Genomic DNA, 23,187 nt, shown 5'->3' with positions numbered 1-23,187 from the left:
GCGGCTGGAGGAGGGCCTCAAACTCCTGACAGGGGTCAGGAGTTCAGAGGAGCCAGGGAAAGGGCTCTACTTAGACGGTGGAGCCACAGGAGGCAGAGCAATGCACTGACCCACAGATGTATAAGCTTCAGATATTATTCATGATCTTGAACAGGAACTGATGTTTCATCATTATTTGTGCTTAGAATGATGGAGAAAACTGTAGGGAAATGTCCCATTCATTTCATTCCTTTGTCCAGAGCCAGTGCAGACCAGTCCCTTCTTTTGCACTTGTTTTATTACATCTAGGAGAACAGCTAGTGAGGGTGTGCATGTGTGTCACTGTAGATGCATGTGAATATACTTCCCCAGGTTTTGCACTCTTCTTCAGGTGGCACCATTCCAAGGGTGGGGGACACACAATCAGTACTCTGTGCTTGCTGTGTTGTATGAGGGTAAACTGCTTCCAACTGGCTGATCTTGCAAATGATCCAGATGGCAATTTCCCATGACAGCGTTTATTGTCTGTGAACTGACTGCTTGTACGGCAACCTGCCCCTGCACTACTGGTCCTGCTAGAGATGGTCTTGTGTTCATGCATTGTAGTGTTGCGTAGGCTCTCATTATCCTAATGAGACTACTGGATTTTGAGCAGCAAAATCGTCCACAGTGTGGGGGACTAAGTCTTACCCAAGGTGAAGGACCCTTGTTGCCCTAAATCCGGGTTTTGCTCCGGCTAACTAGCAGTGCCTCATCTCTCCCAAGGGGAAGAGACAATTGGGCAGCTGAGCGCATGACATCTTAATACTTCCCAGGGAAGTCGTGGTCACTCAGGTCACAACCGGTTCTCTGATACACAGCGCGGTCTCGTATATAAATGACAAAGGCAGTTTAGGTTTTAAAGATTGGTTTAATAATACGACTGCATTTTAGATAGCAAAGCGTGAGCTGCAATAACCAGAACTATACAACACAGTAGGATTAAAATAGTAACAATGAGAGTGAAGCACAAGAATAAGGCTATCATAGTGCAACTAGATTAGGTTCTCTCTAAGTAATAGTCTGAGAACAGCATGTAAAGCTCTAAGCCTGCCTTTCGGGAGGACATCAACCCTCATACTTGAGCAAAGGCCTGTATTCTGCATCAGCATCTGCAACGGGGCAGTCAGCATTTACTTGTAGGTTCCTGGTCGGAATCTCCCTTTGACCTGCACTAGGACTAGAAAGTGTTTTTATAACTAACACGCAGATGTTCTAAGAAAATGTCCCTACGTAAGGATGTGTATTTTCTACCAACACTAGAGACTAAACTTCTACCACGTTTACCGGCAATGTACCAGACTGTAGCCTTGACTGAAGCACAGAGTGAGCAAGAATGCATTGTTTGAGAACACAGTGCTGAAGTAAGCTAAACAGTGTGATAGAATGAAATAAAAACAAGACTGTGAAACTGGTTATTGTAAAATAACAGTGCGAGGTTGAATAAAATGTATCTAGGGCAAGGTGCACAGAGTCCTAATACGTTAAGCTAACGCGCATGAAGCTATATTAAAAATGGCTACACTACAGTAGCGCATATTGTATTCGTTTGGGTAAAAGAGGCCTGTATAATTTAAGATTCCTACTAAGTAAGTGATTGATAGGTTCTCAGGATGTGGGGCGGTGTATAACCAGCTGGTACTGGCTGTGGAGCCTACACAGCCCTACTGAGCAAACCTGTTAATGTGGTGCGTGTTCTTTCTGGTTCCGTAAAAGGTGGTCACGGAGGCAGTTGCAATTCATATCCTAATTTGTTTTTTAGAATAGCACACTTACACACTGCACTAAAAAATACACTCTATATGTTTATGTCAAAAGTCCCATCCAATTGCTTCCTACGTGAGTAATGACTACACAGAATATAATTACAACATTTATGCACGTTGCTAACACGGACAATAAAATTAGCAGTACAAACATAATTCAAGTCTTTTGAGCAGACTTTCACCCTAAAGACTACTTCTATGCACTACACATTGATGAGATGGAGTAGCTAACTTGCCTCTAGAGGTTTTTTTTAAGGTGTAGTTTATTGATTTTCAAAAGATCATAACATTATTTTACAACAAACACTTTCCCTCACCCCACCCAGACCCCCAGCCCTCATTGGGGTCCAGTGCACTGCATACCCGTTCACAGCAGATCAGTTGTGGCTATCAGACGTCGCCCTGGAGAGTGTGTTCCTTCAGGGAGGAAAAAGCATCAACAGGTTGAGCTCCCCTCCTCTCGGTATCGACTCTCAGCTTAAGAGTGGATGCTGCATCAGTCTGCCAGGATCTCGTGATAACCCAGTGCACAGGCCTCTATAATTCAGGGGTCAATTCATGGTGTTTATTTAGGGCTGACCACTGAGTTTTACCCAACACTGGGGAACTTTCTATTGACCTAAGATATAATCAGTATGAATCAACGTAATCAAAATACATCAACTTGGACTACACATTTATTTTACACATCCACTGTCGGACCCTGAAATGTAGATAACGTGTAGCTTGTAGCACAAGTGTTACCTTATGCGTTAGCAATGTCATAGTTTAGATGAATTGACACTTTCACAAATTCTGTGAAAGATATGACATGATGAATATGGACTGTAGACAGGCTAACAATGTGTTCAAAACAAAGTCTGGCTTTGGAAATTTACAACACGTTTCAAATTAATAGAGCACGGATAGTAACTAGGAGTGTGCAAAGTTGTAAAGCTTTTTGCTCACAAATTTTGAAAATGTCTTGCAAAAACTGAAAAATTTGAGAAGGTTGCAACGGTCTACTCAAGTTGGACTTCTACAGAAACACTAGGACTTTCATGAGCATTTGGTATGTGGGTGTATATTTGGTTGAATCATTAATGAGGAGAAGCTACTCGCTTGAGTATAAAATGCTCATGAGTCATAGTTTCAGCAAACTCGCTAGAGTAAGCTAAAGATGTCTGCACTCACAAGCCAATGGTTCGCACGTGTTTGACAGTAGTCATGCACTCAAAATTATCATGAGTTACGGACACCAACTATCAGTCACAAGACAAACTGAGTGTACAGTAAAAGCAGGAAACTTCATGAAGTATGGATAGGTCAGTAACAGGGAAGTGTTCAGAATAAAAACTTCACACATGCCTAATAAGGACGTGCATAGGGGCCACTGAATACATCAAACAGAGGTTCCCCGTTGTGCACAAGAAGAAATGACGTTTACAAGGGTGCATCTCAGAATTGCACTGATAAGGCTTTAACATGCAGGTCACTGGGATTGGCCATCTGCTCTCTGCCACAACAATGCCCACAAAACACTAGTGGGACTCTGGAATCTTAGCTACAAGAATAGCAAACATGTCACTGGAAACAACAGAGGCAAGATCCCAATCATAACATCCATTTGCAAAGTGCAAAACTGTGGTTCAGAAGCCTTCTTGGTTTTCCAAAGTTGATTGACAATGGCATTTAGATGACGTTGAGCTCTAGATAGCACTGTGGGCCTAATTTATAGTGTGGAGTAAGTTTTGTACTCCGTCAGCATAACTGAGTAAAATACAATTGAGTATTAATGCATTTAGAGATGTCCACAGGCCTTGTGGACATCTCTAATCATAGACAGGAACAGTTGTCAAGGAGGGTTCTATCAACATGGTAAACGTTTTACAGATTGTACTAGCACATTTGCGTAGGTTAGTCAAACTTTCACCAGGTTTTTGGTTCTTGAAAAACAAAACTCCAAAAAGCTTGAAAACGAATAACCCTAACGCCATAAGGGTTGTCTCTCATGGTGTGCGGTTCATTTGAACATTTTCGTGGTCTCTTAATGCAGGTTTTAGCAGGCGTCGACGAACACTGAAAACTGACCATTCAGACCACCCATTCTAAAACAGGCAGGTGGTCAAATCGCCAAACCTCTGACAGCCAGTGTTCCATTGGACCTGGCTCCATCGCACAGACGGAGCCGGAGTGGGTTCCGAAGTTGAGATATTGAAGGTCTGCCCACCTATATATCAGGTGAGTGGACAGAGGGTTTGGCAGAGTGAACTCTGTCGCAGCTATGACCCTCTCCACCGGACTTTAAACCAGGTCTTATTTGTTTTAAATCTGCACCGTAGTTTTCCGCCAGGAGTACCAGAACCGCACACATCTGCCTCCAGTTTATTATTGCAGGTGCCACGTTTCACGTTATGTGACAAAATGTAATTGGTTTCTGAAAGAAGTAACCTTTTTAATCCAGTGTAGTTTCTAGCCCTACCGACTGTTCTTTCTTAAAGACTACTTGTACCAGCAGAGAACAACACACTAATCCCTCAGCAGGGATATTACTGATCCCTGACGCCACTGCCCTTGTTAAACCAGTTGACGCTAGCGCCAGTGTTGGGTTGTTCCTTCTACTGGATCAGGACTCCGTGTCTGTGCATTTAGACTTCGTATGGATCTTTTACCAGTTCCAGACCCTGCATGTCAATGAGGGAACGCTCTTGTACAGTGCACTTTATGGGCGAATCGGCTTTAGTGCTTTGATGATTCTCAGCTCAGACTTGAGGCAGATTCATTTCCTTTTCCATTTGCGCAGGTTTATTGTTTTACTGCTGGGCCACTTTGGCAGTTACATCGTGACTGTGATAAACCTCATTCTGAAACTTTGTGCTGAGTATTTGTACCAGACAAACCCAAGAAATTACAGAACCCTCATCTTCTGTAATTTGGTTTTCTCGTGGCCCCAGTGTATAACAGGTACCGGATGTAAGGAAATGCCTCCTTGGCATGGTTACCCCCTGACTTTTTGCCTTTTGTTGATGCCAGTTATGATTGGAAGTGTGCTGGGAGCCTGCTAACCAGGCCCCGGCACCAGTTTTCTTTTCCTAAAACTGTACCTTTGTTCCCACAATTAGCACATCCCTGGCACACAGATAAGTCCCTTGTAAATGGTACCCCTGGTACTAAGGGCCCTGATTGCCAGGCAAGGTCCCTAAGGGCTGCACCATATCTTATGCCACCCTGGGGTCCCCTCACTCAGCACATACACACTGCCTCACAGCTTGTGTGTGCCGGTGTGGAGAAAATGATTAGGTCGACATGGTACTCCCCTCAGAGTGCCATGCCCACCTCACACTGCCTGTAGCATAGGTAAGTCACCCCTCTAGCAGGCTTTACAGCCCTAAGGCAGGGTGCACTATACCATAGGTGAGGGCATATGTGCATGACAATGCCCCTACAGTGTCTAAGCAAAACCTTAGACATTGTAAGTGCATGGTAGCCATAAAGTGTATATGGTCTGGGAGTTTGTCAAACACGAACTCCATAGTTCCATAATGGCTACACTGAAATCTGGGAAGTTTGGTATCAAACTTCTCAGCACAATAAATGCACACTGATGCCAGTGTGGAATTTATTGTAAAATTCACCCAGGGGCATCTTAGAGATGCCCCCTGAATACCAGTCCAACTCCTAGTGATAGGCTGACCAGTTTCTGCCAGCCTGCCACAACCAGACGAGTTTCTGGCCACATGGGGAGAGTAGAGTGCCTTTGTTATTCTGTGGCCGGGAACAAAGCTTGTACTGGGTGGAGGTGCTTCTCACCTCCCCCTGCAGGAACTGTAACGTCTAGCAGTGAGCCTCAAAGGCTCATGCCTTTTGGTACAGCACCCAGGGCATTCCAGCTAGTAGAGATGCCCGCCCCTCCGGCCACTGCCCCCACTTTTGGCGGCAAGGCTGGAGGAGATAATGAGAAAAACAAGGAGGAGTCACCCACTAGTCAGGACTGCCCCTAAGGTGCCCTGAGCCGAGGTGACCCATGCCTTTAGAAATTGGAGGATTCCCCTTGTAGGATTAGGGATATGCGCCTCTCCCCTCAGGGAGGAGGCACAAAGAGGGTGTAGCCACCCTCCAGGGCAGTAGCCATTGGCTACTGCCCTCCTGAACTAAACACACCCTTAAATTAAGTATTTAGGGGCGACCCAGAACCCAGAAAATCAGATTCCTGCAACCTACAACAGGTTGTTATACACCTGTGATGCTCAACTCAACCACCCCTCTTTAAACACACGTCAGCTGGATTGTACAGTACTAGAATAACTCTAAACATCATCTACAAAACTATAGCCCCATTGGAGTTAAAAATGTAAAATCTATACCCAGTGGGGTGATTTTTAGTTTGTGATATCCTGAAAGCCCTGCAGAGATGACAGAGACGGCAACAGACTTGGCCCCAGCCCTGCCGGCCTGTCTCCAGACTCAAAGAACCTGCACAGCGACGCATCAGACAGGGACCAGCGACCTCTGAGGACTCAGAAGACTGCCCTGAACCGAAGGACCAAGAAACTCCTGAGAACAGCAGCACTGTTCACCAACAGCATTATTTTTGCAACTCTGAAGCAACTTTTAAAGAACTCACTCTTCCCGCCGGAAGCGTGAGACTTCACCCTCTGCACCTGACTCGAGCTCCAGAGAACCAACACCCCAGAGAGGACTCCCAGGTGACTGCGACCTTGTGAGTAACCTGAGACGACCCCCCCTGACCCCCACAGCGACACCTGCAGAGGATCCAGAGGCTCCCCCTGACCGCGACTGCCTGGAACAAAGAACACAACGGCTGGACCAAGCACTGCACCCTCAGCTCCCAGGACTGAAAGGAACCGAACTTCAGTGCAGGAAATCCTACACCAGAATAATGAACTTTACAGAGCTATGAAGAGAAGGAATCAGTCTAGTAATGCTCTTGTTTTTATGTTTAATGTATCTGTCATAAAAATCTCACACTGTGGAAATAACAAATTGTGAGATGTTGTAGAAATGGATTTGTTTTTGTTTTTTAACTATTTTGTAAGCCTACTGTTACACTGTCCAATATCCTGGGTACTTGTAATTAACCCACTCTTAGGCTTACATTCTACTTTCCAAATCCATGCATCAGTCAACGTCTGACCATCCTGATGGCAGCTTCAAGCATTTGTTGTTTGACTAAATAGATTTTATACTGGCAGGTCTAGTTTTTCAGTTGCTGTCATAGCTGGTTAGTAGGTTGTTTGCTTCCTATTTATTTATATATTCTTGAGTTTGTTGTTCGTCCTTTTAAACTTGAAAAGCCCTGTGCAGGTTTAATGATGGAAGTAGCACTTTTCCTTTTCTCATCATACAGGAGAAACATCCAGACCTAACGCTGCACATGTAGCAAATGTACATCAAGCCCCTATCCTTGTCACTTAACATACATTTCTGAGCACACTGTTTTTGTAATTAAACTGCTGGCTTTCCCTCACATATTTCTCCTGGAGAGGACAGGATCCATGTTCTAGGGGTGGTTACACAACTGTGATGTTTGACTCAACCGCCCCTCCTTTAAAAACACGTCAGCTGGATTGTACAGTACTAGAATAACTCTAAACATCATTTACAAAACAATAGCCCCATTGGAGTTAAAAAATTTAAATTTATACCCAGTGGGGTGATTTTTATTTTGTGATATTTAGGTCACAATAAATGTTTTTGATAATATCTTTGGTATCAACATATAACCCAGCTGGAGGGACACAGCACAAGACTGTGTGCCAGATGGATAAGACTGTGCGATGAGGTAAACACAACACTTAACAACCTTTATTCAGTGGTAGTTCCTAGCATGAGTTTGCAAATCCTAATTCTTGATGGTCTTTGTGCTCATGGAATGGAATATATCTTGCATGATAGCATAAATTAGACTTTTGTGAAAAGGCCTTGTCACAATCAGTGTGAGTATATATATTTTTTTTTAACACTATGGATTAGCTGAGGTAATATGATTATGTGCACATGTATGTATGTATATGGTGTTTCTACACCGCGAACGAAGCCAAAAGGCAGTGTAGCGCAGTCCATGGTCAAAGACAAGCATAATGTCCATGAATGATAGGAAAGGTTGTGGATGGTTAATGTATTGTGAATTATCAGTGATCTTTTTGCAGTGAAACCCTTGCACATCTATATGGTTCCTGAGCAGTGTAAATTCTCTGATGTACTATCAGCTGGCCCTTTCCAATGAATGCTGTTTCACACTATGAACACCTGCATGGCTTCTTACCAGTGACACTCCTCTGGGGTTGTAATTGGTCCTTCTGCTTGAAAGTCTTGTCACATTGAGAACATTTAGACCGTTTTTCCGCAGTCTGGGTAGGATCTTGTAGAATCAGCTGCCCAATTGTTGTGAGTGACTGGCTTCCCCAGTATAGTGTAGCTGATGTACATTTAGCTTCTTACTTGTACTGAAAACATTGTCATATTGACTATTTTCAAAAAGTTTACTTCCAGTGTGAATTTTCTGATGTTTCAATAACTGGTCCTTTCGCTTGAAAGCCTTTTCACATTCAGAGCATTTGTATGGTTTCACTCCTGTGTGATTTCTCTGATGTAGGGATAAGTGGCCCTTTTGCCTGAAAGACTTGTAGCACTCTGAACATTTGTATGGTTTCTCCCCAGTATGGGTTCTCTGATGTAGTGATAAATTAGCCTTCTGTCTGAAATCCTTCCCACACTCTGAACATTCATATGTATTTTCACCAGTATGGTTCCGCTTATGTAGTATCAAGTTTCTCTCTGTAATGAAAGCCTTGTCACATTCAGCACATTTATATGATTTCTTGACAGAATGGCACAGCTCATGCACTTTCAACGATCTTTTCACAGTGAAAGCTTTGTCACACTGCAAACATCTGTATGGTTTCTCACCAGTATGGATACGCTGATGTAATGTTAGCGCATCTTTTGTAATGAAAGCCTTTTCACATTGAGTGCATTCATGTGGCTTCTCTCCAGTATGGGTTTTCTCGTGTAGCTTCAGTGATTTATTTGTAGTAAAAGCTTTATTACACTCAGAACATTTATATGGATTCTCACCAGTGTGATTCCTCTGATGTGACAACAAACGTCCCCTTTCCATAAAAGCCTTGCAACATTCCGAACATTTATAAGGTTTCTCGCCAGTGTGAGATCCCTGATGTAGAATCAGCTGCCCTTTTCTAGAGAAAGCCTTGTCACATTCTGAACATTTATACGGCTTCACTCCAGTGTGACTTCTCTGATGTACCAATAAATTACTTTTTTGTTTAAAAGTCTTGTCACATTCAGAGCATTGAAATGGCGTTTCCCCAGTATGGTTCCGCTCATGGATTGTCAGATCCCGCTTTGTAGTGAAAGCCTTGTCACATTCAGTACATTTATACGGTTTCTCATTTGAGTGAATTCTCTTATGTAATGATAACAAGCCCTTTTCTTTGAACGCCTTATCACACAGGGAGCATTTGTATGGTTTCTCACCACTATGGTTTGGCTGATGTCGTATCAGCAGCCACTTTGTACTGAAATCCTTTTCACAACGAGTACATTTATATGGTTTCAACCCAGTATGTTTCTGCTCATGTAGTCTCAGTAATCTCTTTGTAGTGAAAGCCTTGTCACATTCAGAACATTTATATAGTTTCTCACCAGTGTGAATTCTCTGATGTAATGATAAACTTTCAACTTGTTTGAAAGTCCTGCCACATTCAGAACATATATATGGTTTCTCATCAGTGTGAGTTCCCTGGTGCAATTTCAGCTTCCTCTTTGTAGTGATAGCCTTGCCACATTTTGGACATTTATATGGCTTCTCACCTGTATGGTGTCGTAAATGAATTATCAACTCCCCATTTGTAGTGAAAGCCTTGTCACATTCAGTACATTTATAAGGTTTTTCCCCAGTGTGACTTCTCTGATGTCGTGATAAATTGCTTTTTTGCTTAAAAGCCTTGTTGCATTCACTACATTTATGTGGTTTCTCACTAGTTTTGTACTTCTGATGTAGGACAAGCAATCTTTTTGTAGAGAATGTTTTCCCACACTCAAAACATTCATATGGTTTCTCACCAGAATGGCTTTGCTGATGTACAGCCAGCCGTGCCTTTACAGTAAAAGCCTTGTCACACTTGGTACATTTATATGGTTTCTCACCAGTGTGGTTTTGCTCATGTACTGTTAGCTGCCCCTTTGTAGTGTAAGCCTTGTCACATTCACTACATTTATAGGGTTTCTCGCCAGTGTGGTTTCTCTGATGAATTGTTAAGGATCTTTTTGTAGTGTAAGCCTTGTTACAGTCAGAACATGTATATGGTTTCTCACCAGTATGATTTCTCTGATGTACAATTAACAATATTTTTTTAGTGAAGGCCTTGTTACATTCAGAACACTTATAGGGTTTCTCACCAGTATGATTCTTCTGATGTAGTGTCAAAGATCGTTTCGTAGTGAAAGCCTTGTTACACTCTGAACATTTATATGGTTTCTCCCCAGTATGATTTCGCTGATGTACTATTAACGGTCTGTTTGTAGTGTATGTTTTGTCACATTCAGTACATTTATAGGGTTTCTCACCGGTGTGATTTCTCTGATGTAGTGTCAATGATGATCTTGTAGTATAAGCCTTGTTACATTTGGAACATTTATATGGTTTCTCACCAGTATGATTTTGCAGATGTGTTATCACCTCTCCCTTTGTGTGGAAAACCTGGTCACACTCTGAACATGGATACAGTTTCTCATCAATGTTATTTTCCTGATTTAATGATAAACGTCCCATTTTCCCACTAGCCATCTCACGTTCCACACACATATATATGATGTCTCACCTTTCTGGGTTCTCGGGTATGTCCTCAATTATTTCTTTATAATAAATGTCCTATTACATTCACTGTGTGAATTTAATGTTCAAGTTGCCTTCTCCCTCTAATTAATTCATTTTCCAATTCACTGCAAGATACAGCCTCCCCTGGCGCAGCACCCTCCATGTAGATTTGATGTCATTTCCTTGAATTTGCCTTTACAGGAAGCAATGATACTTTTATTGCACATAATTAGCCCATTTTCTGTTTACTTCATCAGGTGGCTCAGAGTTCCATGCAGTAGTAATGGTTTGTCATTTTATCAAGACATATAGCACCTCTTTGGCGAGTGGTACAAACTGTGATTATCTGCATTTGAGCTTTTCTCATATTAATAACCATTTGTAGATCATCTTCGGTGGAAATCCACTTCTCCAAGATGGGTTTCATTTAATTTGCTGCATCACTTCCTGCAATATAGGATCGGATCCTCTGGTCTCTGTGAAATCTTCGCTGTAACCATGTCTGTGAGAATGGGATACACGTCAATGCTTTCACTGCTAGTCCCACATAACACTTTTCAGACAAAAGCATGAATAATTCTCTTTTTCTTTCTGCAATTAATTCACTTGCTGGAATAAAAAATGCATATGAAATCAGCACTGGATGAGTTACAAATATAGAAGTAATGCTTAATAATTCATTCTAACTTTGGAAGTTACATGTTGTATATAAAACTGAGAAAACGTCAACTTGCCATTCAACTTTAATCATTGGAAGACACTAGGACAGTAACAGTGTCTCTGCTGTTCCAAGCCCCTCCAGTGTACCAATGAAAGACAGTGCCAATACAATGGCAATATTTGCAGCACGAAATAACAAAGAAGGCAAGATATGGGTGACACAGGGGCCCACAATAATAGCATAGATTAGTACAGAAAACAAGATATGAGCCAGCCAAGGACACACCAACAGCATGGATTAACAAAGAAAGCATAATATATGTGACACAAGGTCCACATTAACTATATGGATTAACAAAGCAAGCAAGATTTAGATGCCAGTGCTGCAAGGATCCTACTTCAGCATCATGGATTAAGAAGGAAAGCAAGAAATGGGTGACACAAGGGCTCCACATTAATAGCATAGATTAGCAAAGAAAGCATTATATGGGTGACACAAGGGCCACATCGACTATGGATCACTGACATAATATTGATGCATACAATATCGAAGTATAAAAAATCCGAAATTAAATATTGATAACAAAAAAATTGACTCCTATACTTAACTAGTAAAACCACAAACACTGAGTACACATATATCGTTGTTAAAAATATCGATTTTTAACTATAGCGAAAACAAAAATATTGAATACAAAAATACTGATAACAATATCAAAATATTTAAATATTCACTAATAGGTATACAAAATAAAATTTTACAAAAATAATTAATTCTAGTAAAACCAAAACATTATATACATATACTTAAATTGAATAAAAATGTTACATCACCTAAGGGCCTGATTATGACTTTGGCGATCCCACCACGGGACAAAACAGACAAACGCCAAAAGACGAGGAAATGCTGCCGGGTTTTCTCACCAGGCCACTGGAGAAGAAATATATAAATTTGAACAGTTTAAACTTATACTTAAACTAAAATATAATAACTATTAAGCGTAAAAAAGATAATTAACAAATTATTAATAAAATACTCTGACTTCTCTTTACGTAGACTTCCTAAAAGAAAAACTCACGACTTGAAAAAGCGATAAACTGCTAGAAAATAACAACTATCAGAAAAGCAGATGATACACAAATTGGAAATACTTCATCAAGAAATGGAGTAATTTGTTTACAACCAACGTAGACGAGAGGAACCCATAGAGGAGCTCAGGAGCATCACCTGCATGCGCTAATTAGAACAGCATCATGAAACAATTGAGGGATAATTACAGGTACCCTCGAAAGTGGTCGGTTGATGAAAGGGACTTTAAACCCCAGGACCTGGGCATCATCACCCCAGGTAGAGGAGGACATTAACACCTTGAGAAGGAATTATAAATTGGTGGGGGCAAAGGTAATTCATCAGACAAGGAAGCATCAGTCTTTGTTGGCAAGTGCAATGTTGCCTATTTGGTGTTTTTTTCTTTTGCAGTTTTAGATAATGCAAACTCAAAATGAAGGTATTGAAGCGCTTTCCATGAGCACTGTGAGAAGGTAGCCTCTTTCTAGCCTTGTTACCCCCACTTTTGGCCTGTTTGTGAGTGTATGTCAGGGTGTTTGTCACTGTTTTCACTGTCTCACTGGGATCCTGCTAGCCAGGGCCTCAGTGCTCATAGTGAAAACACTATGTTTTCAGTATGTTTGTTATGTGTCACTGGGATCCTGCTGGTCAGGACCCCAGTGCTCATAGGTTTGTGGCCTATATGGGTGTGTCACTGGGACCCTGTCACACAGGGTCCCAGTGCTCATAGGTGTGCATGTATATGTTCCCTGTGTGGTGCCTAACTGTCTCACTGAGGCTCTGCTAACCAGAACCTCAGTGGTTATGCTCTCTCATTACTTTCAAATTGTCACTAACAGGCTAGTGACCAATTTTACCAATTTACATTGGCTTACTGGAACACCCTTATAATTCCCTAGTATATGGTACTGAGGTACCCAGGGTATTGGGGTTCCAGGAGATCCCTATGGGCTGCAGCATTTCTTTTGCCACCCATAGGGAGCTCTGACAATTCTTACACAGGCCTGCCACTGCAGCCTGAGTGAAATAACGTCCACGTTATTTCACAGCCATTTTACACTGCACTTAAGTAACTTATAAGTCACCTATATGTCTAACCTTTACCTGGTAAAGGTTAGGTGCAAAGTTACTTAGTGTGAGGGCACCCTGGCACTAGCCAAGGTGCCCCCACATTGTTCAGAGCCAATTCCCTGAACTTTGTGAGTGCGGGGACACCATTACACGCGTGCACTACATATAGGTCACTACCTATATGTAGCTTCACAATGGTAACTCCGAATATGGCCATGTAACATGTCTATGATCATGGAATTGCCCCCTCTATGCCATCCTGGCATAGTTGGCACAATCCCATGATCCCAGTGGTCTGTAGCACAGACCCTGGTACTGCCAAACTGCCCTTCCTGGGGTTTCACTGCAGCTGCTGCTGCTGCCAACCCCTCAGACAGGCATCTGCCCTCCTGGGGTCCAGCCAGGCCTGGCCCAGGATGGCAGAACAAAGAACTTCCTCTGAGAGAGGGTGTGACACCCCCTCCCTTTGGAAAATGGTGTGAAGGCAGGGGAGGAGTAGCCTCCCCCAGCCTCTGGAAATGCTTTCTTGGGCACAGATGTGCCCAATTCTGCATAAGCCAGTCTACACTGGTTCAGGGACCCCTTAGCCCCTGCTCTGGCGCGAAACTGGACAAAGGAAAGGGGAGTGACCACTCCCCTGACCTGCACCTCCCCTGGGAGGTGTCCAGAGCTCCTCCAGTGTGCTCCAGACCTCTGCCATCTTGGAAACAGAGGTGCTGCTGGCACACTGGACTGCTCTGAGTGGCCAGTGCCACCAGGTGACGTCAGAGACTCCTTGTGATAGGCTCCTTCAGGTGTTAGTAGCCTTTCCTCTCTCCTAGGTAGCCAAACCCTCTTTTCTGGCTATTTAGGGTCTCTGTCTCTGGGGAAACTTTAGATAACGAATGCAAGAGCTCATCCGAGTTCCTCTGCATCTCTCTCTTCACCTTCTGATAAGGAATCGACTGCTGACCGCGCTGGAAGCCTGCAAACCTGCAACATAGTAGCAAAGACGACTACTGCAACTCTGTAACGCTGATCCTGCCGCCTTCTCGACTGTTTTCCTGCTTGTGCATGCTGTGGGGGTAGTCTGCCTCCTCTCTGCACCAGAAGCTCTGAAGAAATCTCCTGTGGGTCGACGGAATCTTCCCCCTGCAACCGCAGGCACCAAAAAGCTGCATTACCGGTCCCTTGGGTCTCCTCTCAGCACGACGAGCGAGGTCCCTCGAATCCAGCGACTCTGTCCAAGTGACCCCCACAGTCCAGTGACTCTTCAGTCCAAGTTTGGTGGAGGTAAGTCCTTGCCTCACCTCGCTGGGCTGCATTGCTGTGAACCGCGACTTTGCAGCTACTCCGGCCCCTGTGCACTTCCGGCGGAAATCCTTTGTGCACAGCCAAGCCTGGGTCCACGGCACTCTAACCTGCATTGCACGACTTTCTAAGTTGGTCTCCGGCGACGTGGGACTCCTTTGTGCAACTTCGGCGAGCACCGTTTCACGCATCCTTGTAGTGCCTGTTTCTGGCACTTCTCCGGGTGCTACCTGCTTCAGAGAGGGCTCCTTGTCTTGCTCGACGTCCCCTCTCTCTGCTGGTTCAATTTGCAACCTCCTGGTCCCTCCTGGGCCTCAGCAGCGTCCAAAAACGCTAACCGCACGATTTGCAGCTAGCAAGGCTTGTTGGCGTTCTTTCGGCGGGAAAACACTTCTGCACGACTCTCCACGGCGAGAGGGATCCGTCCACCAAAGGGGAAGTCTCTAGCCCTTTTCGTTCCTGCAGAAACCTCAGCTTCTTCTGTCCAGTAGAAGCTTCTTTGCACCCGCAGCTGGCATTTCCTGGGCATATGCCCATCTCCGACTTGCTTGTGACTTTTGGACTTGGTCCCCTTGTTCCACAGGTACCCTAGATTGGAAATCCACAGTTGTTGCATTGTTGGTTTGTGTCTTTCATGCATTATTCCTCTATCACGACTTCTTTGTCCTTAGGGGAACTTTAGTGCACTTTGCACTCACTTTTCAGGGTCTTGGGGAGGGCTAATTTTCTAACTCTCACTATTTTCTAATAGTCCCAGCGACCCTCTACAAGGTCACATAGGTTTGGGGTCCATTCGTGGTTCGCATTCCACTTTTGGAGTATATGGTTTGTGTTGCCCCTATCCCTATGTGTCCCCATTGCATCCTATTGTAACTATACATTGTTTGCACTGTTTTCTAAGACTATACTGCATATGTTTGCTATGGTGTATATATATCTTGTGTATATTTCCTATCCTCTCACTGAGGGTACACTCTAAGATACTTTGGCATATTGTCATAAAAATAAAGTACCTTTATTTTTAGTATAACTGTGTATTGTGTTTTCTTATGATATTGTGCATATGACACTAAGTGTTACTGTAGTAGCTTCACACGTCTCCTAGTTCAGCCTAAGCTGCTCTGCTAAGCTACCATTATCTATCAGCCTAAGCTGCTAGACACCCTATACACTAATAAGGGATAACTGGGCCTGGTGCAAGGTGCAAGTACCCCTTGGTACTCACTACAAGCCAGTCCAGCCTCCTACAGTGACTCCAAGAAATGTTTTGCCATCAATAAGGAGTATTGTAAGTGTGGTCGTAGAGGACATTATGCCCGCGTGTGCAGAGAAAATAATCGGGGTACTAAGGAATATAGATCAAGCAGAAATTTGGTTGACGAATGTTGTGAATCTCCTTGTGAGGACAGAGTACTTGTTGTTGGAAAAGATTCCAACGTGAAAGTGAGTGTGAGTGATCGTCGATGTTCTAGACCGACAGCTTCTTTCTTAATTGGGGAAGTTTAACTAAATCTCATGGTAGACTCGGGTTCGTTGTACACCATTATCCCTGAGAGCCTTTTTAGACGTTTTTGGGGTAAAGAAGAGTTATTACCTAAAGATATATCCCGGGGGGATATCAAGGGGTGGAAATTCATTTGCTGGGTTATATGTTGAAGGAAATTCATTTTGGTGGAAGGAAAGTTCTTGGAAAAGTTTATGTGTCTGTTGAGGGCTCACCTATATTGGGTTGGATGCATCAATATGATCTCAACATTGTCATCAGCCCCAGAGCACCCAATCAGGTTTTGTTGGTGGAAAATATACATTTGGAAGACATTTTGGAGGGGGCTGGGGATGTCTTTAAAAAAGAATTAGGATATTTAAAAGGTTATGTGCATAAAATAGTGTTGAGAGAGGATGCTCACCCTATTCAACATAAAGTCCGGAAGATACCATTTGTGGTAAGAGAGGAAGTCAAGAAAGTGATTAACAACATGTTGATTGAGGGTACCATTGAACCGATTGAAGTTTCTCCATGGATTTCCCCGGTTGTTCTTACGCGGAAATCGGATGGGAAGGTTAGATTGTGTGTAGACTTGAGGTCTGTAAATCAGAACATTGTGGTTGATACCTACCCTTTACCCAATATAAATGAGTTGTTATCTGCGGTCAAAAATGGTAGGTTTTTCTCCAAATTAGATTTGAGGAGTGCTTACCATCAGATTAGACTTCATCCTGATTCTAATCATGTCACTGCATTTGTCACTCCGGAAGGTACCTTCCAATTTACTCGTATGCCTTTTGGTCTGGCTTCCGCTGTGAGTGTGTTTCAGCGATTGATGGGTGAGATGTTTGGTAATTTCAAGGATGTATTATTTTTCCAAGATTATATACTTGTGATGGGTGATACAGTTGATGAGCACAATGTCACACTGAGGAAAGTACTCAAGATCATTGGAGAATCTGGTCTAAGCTTGAATAAGGAGAAGTGTATTTTTTTGGTAGAGGAAATTGACTATCTTGGGTACTCTATTGCTAAAGGCAGTATTAAACCAAAGAAAAGCCTGTTGGTAGCCATCAAATTTGCACCTGCACCAGCTGTCAAACACCAGTTGAGGTCCTTTTTGGGACTGGTGGAGTATTACTCAAAGTTTGTAAATAAATTTGCAAGCAAGACTGAGTGTCTAAGGAAGTTGTTGAGGAAAGGGAGTAAGTTTTGTTGGTCTGAGGAACAGGTGAATTGTTTTAATCGAATCAAGGATGAGATTTGTGATGCAGGTATTTTGTCAGCTTTTGATATTAATTTACGTTCTATCCTGACTGTGGATGCTAGTGGCACGGGTTTAGGAGCTGTGTTGTCACAAGTACATGGAAAACAAGAGAAGACAGTCGCGTTTGCTTCTCGTACGTTGACACAAACGGAGCGTAACTATTCCGTTATTGAGCGTGAGGCTTTAGCGGCTGTTTGGGGCACGGAACATTTCAGAACGTATTTGTGGGGGTTAGAGTTTACTTTAAGGAGTGATTGCAAACCCTTATTGAGAATATTATCAGCTGGTGGTGCTGGGAAGGGATCAGCGAGGTTAGCTAAACTATCTGCAAGATTATCTGTATCGTGTAGAGTATGTTCAGGGTTGGAAAAATGTTCAGGCTGATTGTCTGTCTAAGTTGTCCCTTGACTGGGAAAAGGTGGATGCCCAGTTGGTAAAATCTTGTGATACGGATGATGCTGTGGCTTCTATGTGTAATGTTGTTGAATGGGGTTTAGGTACATTTACACTGGATGAATGGAAGAATGAGATAGCAGCTGATGATTGTCTTAAATGCGTCTTTAGATTAGTTTCCTTGGGAATTCGAAGGGAGAGTACTCTTCCACTGTCTGTTAGGCCTTTTTTGGGTGTATTGGATGAGCTGTCGTGTTGTGGGGACAGTGTATTGATGCGAGGGGAACGTTTTGTTCCGCCGGTGGGTTTGAGGTTTAAGTTATTTTCTTTAGCTCACAAGGGTCATTTGGGTCAGGGGATGACCAGCAGAAGATTGAAAGAGAATTTTTGGTGGCCTGGTTTGGATGGGCAGGTCAAGTGTTGGGTGGAGCAGTGTACACTATGCAAAGTGAGTGAGAAGAGGTTGAAAGTGGGAGTTGGCAGGGTGGAAGGCCATATTGAAGATCCGGGGAAACCTTGGCACACAATTTGTTTAGATTTCATTGGTCCGTTGATGGAAGTTCCCTTTCAAATGCGTTTTGCTGTGGTAATTGTGGATGTTCACTCAAGATGGTTAGTAGTTAGGTTTGTACATGATGTTACCACAACTATAAAAGTTTTGGAAGACATTTTCATGGAGGAAGGCATTCCCAGGGTCCTTATCACGGACAATGGCACTCAATTAACTTCAAATGAGATGTGTTTGTTTTTGAGGAATTGTGGAGTGCGACACACCAGGACGTCCCTCTACTACCCACAGGGTAATGTAACTGTTGAGAGGATTAACAGATTAATCAAGGGAACTATACAGCTAGCTTTGGCTAATTACTGTAGTGTGCAGAAAATGATAATTGATGTAGTACGAGCATATCGCTCCACGGTTCATAGTTCTACCGGCGTGTCTCCTTTCCGAGTGATGAGAGGGAGACCGATGGGGACGAAATTGATTCCTTCTTGGCTTCAGGAGTGGGTTGCATCTGGTGGTAGTAACAAGACAGGTGTTCCCTGTCAGCATAATCATGGACTTAGGGTGGGTCAAGGTTAAGTCAGGTAGAGTAAGAGTGGGTGTTTCAAAATTTAGAGGCCCTTTTCGTGTGAAGAAGGTTGGAAAATTTCAAGTTGAGACTGAGGAAGGAGAGAAGTGGAATGTGAGAAATGTGGCTCTTTATCAGAGGGGGAGGAAGTGTGTTTCTAGTCAGGTGGAGGATGAATGTTCTATTTCTTTCTTCTGGAGTGATGATGGAGAGTCAGATATAAGTCACAGTACTAATTCTGATACTGGAAGAAATGATGAAAGAGAATCTACTTCTGGTATGGGTCATGTTTCTGAGGCTGGAGTGAGTGAATCAGAAAGTGCAAATCAAGAAAATGAGAATTCTCGAACAGAAGGAGCAGTTTGTGAGAAATTGATGATGACTCGCAAGTGTCCTGGTTATCTTAAAGATTATATTTTGAAGTGATTAAGTATTATAATTATTTATTTGAAAGACTGCGATATTAAGTAACAACTTGTTTTCTGTTTTAAGTTTTATGCTAGATATTTCCTTTAGTACACTATTTATGTGAAGGCAAGAGGATATGTTGTGTATGGGTTCGTTGCGCGTTCTTCAGAACGCTTGTGTTCAGAGCATTCTGGAGAACACAGTTTAACCTGTTTCTCCGAGTGGCTGGACGCTAGGTTGCGCATTACGAATAAAGTTGTTTTAACAATACCTTTATCACGAGATCGATACTTTCATTCACCACAGTGTGCTATCTAGAGTTCCGGAGAGCATGGGTTGGGGCTTCCGTATCTTTCTCTTGATGTTGACTCTGAGGGTATGTCATATCAATGAACGAAGTAGGATAAGTTCCTTCTTCGCCTTCTGGCATTCCCACTATCCTTACGATGTTCTGACATGCTCTGCCTTTTGCATCCTCTGCTCGGTCATGCAACTGTTGGAACCGATGTTGGAGGTCAGCAAGGTTGTCCGAGTTCCGGGATTGTTGGGGGGCCAGCTTCGTCAGAGTGCCCTCCACAGTGGATCTGCCAGCTTTTTGTGGTCATCTCTTAAGATGCTGAGGTTGGAGGCAACAGTGTCGATGAGGTGTTCGACGGCCACCCAGAACTCATGGGTGTTGCTCTGTTCCTTGTGAGCCCCAGAGTCTGCCACGAGGCGCATTGTTGGCTTGTCTGACCCCCTTCTTCTACTGGCTTGGCAGCGTCTCCCGATAGCAGACCCCCCAGAAGCAGGCGGGTTATTCCTCGGGTCCAAGCAGGCGCAGCTCCCCTTGTGCTTTCCCTGATCCCAGAGGCAGAAGCCGCCTGAACCGGTGCATAAAATGCGTTTCTACTGCGGAGAAGCTCGGCGGCCGCGGCCGGGACAGCTGAAAAGATGATAATAATGGGTTTGGGGAGCAGTGCGGGGGCGGCCCGGGGAGACACAATAGATAATAACAGTCTCTCTCTGAGCAGCACACACAGGCCCCGCCCTCCCCGCTGACACGTCCCTGAAACGCCCCCGTCCGGGCCGCGGTGACCGCCCTGTGCCGGAGGGGGCCCCCCGACCTCACACACTCACCTCCATGAACCCCCCCGGCGCTACGGGCTCAGCTCGCCAAGTCACTGTGCTCAGAGGCGGCGGCCAATCCCGGAAACCGTGGTTCCCCTTCCGGGTCACAGCCGTCGATGACAGCACAGAGACTGGCAGACGCCCCTTCCTCTCTCATCTGCGGCAACCTCAATGCCGTGCTGTCTCCGCCCTCAGTGACCCGGAAGTCAAAGTGCACAATGCGGATGTTAGCAGTTTCTTCCGCTGCTGCACACGAGGGCGCTGCTCGTGCCGTCTCTCCCGCCAGTGACCCGGAAGTGGAACTCTGCAGTGTTTCCCATACGTTCTGACTCTATCGCCATGACCTGGAAGTGGAACTTTGTTTCCTTTTTTTAACCCCTTCGCTGCCAGGCCTTTTCCTGGCAGTTCACGCTTAGGCTCTCATAACTGTCTGTCCACATCCTAGGCATTTTGGCGGTACCAAGACACACTGTAGGTTACTGTAGGAGGGTAGCCTCTTTCTAGCCTTGTTACCCCCCACTTGTGGCCTGTTTGTTGTAGGAGGCTGGCCCGGCTTATAGTGGGTACCAAGGGGTACTTACACCTTGCACCAGGCCCAGGTATCCCTTATTAGTGTAGAAGAGGTGTCTCTAGCTGTAGCAAAGCAGCTTAGGCTGAACTAGGAGACATGCAAAGCTCCTACTATACCACTGGTGTCATATGCACAATATCATAAGAAAACACAATACACAGAAGTACTAACAATAAAGGTACTTTATTTTTATGACAATATGCCAAAAGTATCTCAGTGAGTACCCGCAGTATGAGGATGAGAAGTATACACCAGATATATGTATACAATACCAAAAATATGCAGTAATAGCAAAAGGAAGTAATGCAAGCAATGTACAGTCACAATAGATTGCAATGAGAACACATAGCTATAGGGGCAACACAAACCATATACTCTAGAAGTGGAATGCGAACCACGAATGGACCCCAAACCTATGTGAGCTTCTAGAGGGTCGCTGGGACTGCAAGAAAACAGTGACGGTTAGAAAAATAGCTCACCCCAAGACCCCGAAAAGTAGGTGTAAAGTGCACCTACTACCCCCAGAGAGCGCAGAAGTCGTGATAGGGGGATTCTGCAAGGAAAACAAACACCAGAAATGCAACAACAGTGCATTTCCGGACCTGAGTACCTGTAAGACAAGGGGACCAAGTCCAAGAGTAGCAACAGTGTAGAGAGTGGGCAGATGCCCAGGAAATGCCAGCTGGGGGTGCAAAGGAGCTGCCACCGGATGGAAGAAGCTTGGTGTTTTGCAAGAACGAAGAGGACTAGGAACTTCCCCTTTGGAGGATGGATGTCCCACGCCGTGAAGACGCTTGCAGAAGTGTTTCCACGCAGAAAGACCGCAAACAAGCCTTGCTAGCTGCAAGGGTCGCGGTTAGGGTTTTGTGGATGCTGCCGGGGGGGACCAGGATGTCGCCACTTGGATGACGAGACAGAGGGGGCGCCCAGCAAGTCAGGGAGCCCTCACAGAAGCAGACAGCACCTGCAGAAGTACCGGATCAGGCACTTAGAAGAGGAGTGAACCGGAGTCCACCCGAAGTCAGAAAAGGGAGTCCCACGACGCCGGAGGACAACTCAGAAGGTTGTGCACTGCAGGTTAGAGTGTCGGGGACCCAGGCTTGGCTGTGCCGGAAGGAAATCCTGGAAGAGTGCACAGGAGCCGGAGCAGCTGCAAATCACGCGGTACCCAGCAATGCAGTCTAGCGTGGGAGGCAAGGACTTACCTCCACCAAATTTGGAATGAAGAGTCACTGGACTGTGGGAGTCACTTAGACAGAGTTGCTGAGTTCCAGGGACCACGCTCGTGTTGCTGAGAGGGGACCCAGAGGACCAGTGATGCAGTCTTTTGTTGCCTGCGGTTGCAGGGGGAAGATTCCGTCGACCCACGGGAGATTTCTTCGGAGCTCCTGGTGCAAGAAGGAGGCAGGCTACCACCAGAGCATGCACCACCTGGAAACAGTCGAGAAAGCCAGCAGAATGAAGCGATACAAGGTTGCTAGTAGTCGTCTGGCTACTTTGTTGCGGTTTTGCAGGCGTCCTGAGCAGTCAGCGATCGATCCTTTGGCAGAAGGTGAAGAGGGAGATGCAGAGGAACTCTGGTAAGCTCTTGCATTCGGTATCTGAAGAATTCCCCAAAGCAGAGACCCTAAATAGCCAGAAAAGGAGGTTTGGCTACCTAGGAAGGAGGATTGGCTACTAAGAGAGGTAAGAGCCTATCAGAAGGAGTCTCTGACGTCACCTGCTGGCACTGGCCACTCAGAGCAGTCCAGTGTGCCAGCAACACCTCTGAATCCAAGATGGCAGAGGTCTGGGGCACACTGGAGGAGCTCTGGGCACCTCCCCTGGGAGGTGCAGGTCAGGGGAGTGGTCACTCCCCTTTCCTTTGTCCAGTTTCATGCCAGAGCAGGGCTGGGGGATCCCTGAACCGGTGTAGAATGGCTTATGCAGAGATGGGCACCATCTGTGCTCATCAAAGCATTTCCAGAGGCTGGGGGAGGCTACTCCTCCCCAGCCTTCACACCTATTTCCAAAGGGAGAGGGTGTTACACCCTCTCTCAGAGGAAATCCTTTGTTCTGCCTTCCTGGGCCAGGGCTGCCTGGACCCCAGGAGGGCAGAAATCTGTCTGAGGGGTTGGCAGCAGCTGCAGTGGAAACCCCGGAAAGGCAGTTTGGCAGTACCCGGGT

The 23,187-nt window shown here is 44.7% G+C and overlaps 1 protein-coding gene across 4 annotated transcripts; it reads right to left on the bottom strand.

Annotated features, from left to right (window-relative positions):
* Nucleotides 1-869: 869 nt before the first annotated feature.
* Nucleotides 870-20,567, bottom strand: LOC138248970 (zinc finger protein 845-like). Of its 4 annotated transcripts, none has more exons than XM_069203017.1 (3): nt 20,460-20,567; nt 12,118-12,214; nt 870-11,232 (listed from the first exon to the last, which is right to left on the bottom strand). In XM_069203017.1, the coding sequence occupies exon 3, from the start codon at nt 10,609-10,611 to the stop codon at nt 8,155-8,157; it is 2,457 nt and encodes an 818-aa protein (XP_069059118.1). In that variant the 5' UTR covers nt 10,612-11,232; nt 12,118-12,214; nt 20,460-20,567; the 3' UTR covers nt 870-8,154. The 4 variants fall into 4 exon arrangements, with proteins under 4 accessions (XP_069059118.1, XP_069059119.1, XP_069059120.1 ...); XM_069203018.1 differs by having other exon boundaries at nt 870-11,125; XM_069203019.1 differs by having other exon boundaries at nt 19,612-20,539.
* Between the last annotated feature and the right edge of the window lie 2,620 nt (nt 20,568-23,187).

The sequence above is a fragment of the Pleurodeles waltl genome, chromosome 8 (genome assembly GCF_031143425.1).
Source record: "Pleurodeles waltl isolate 20211129_DDA chromosome 8, aPleWal1.hap1.20221129, whole genome shotgun sequence".
In the NCBI taxonomy this organism is placed as follows: domain Eukaryota; kingdom Metazoa; phylum Chordata; class Amphibia; order Caudata; family Salamandridae; genus Pleurodeles; species Pleurodeles waltl.
The sequence above is the reverse complement of the archived record's forward strand: the minus strand, read 5'-3'. Positions and strand labels throughout refer to the sequence as shown.

Excerpts from the sequence above, each read along its gene's own strand:
- LOC138248970 (XM_069203017.1), bottom strand. The coding sequence starts at position 10,611 with ATGTGTGTGGAACGTGAGATGGCTAGTGGGAAAATGGGACGTTTATCA.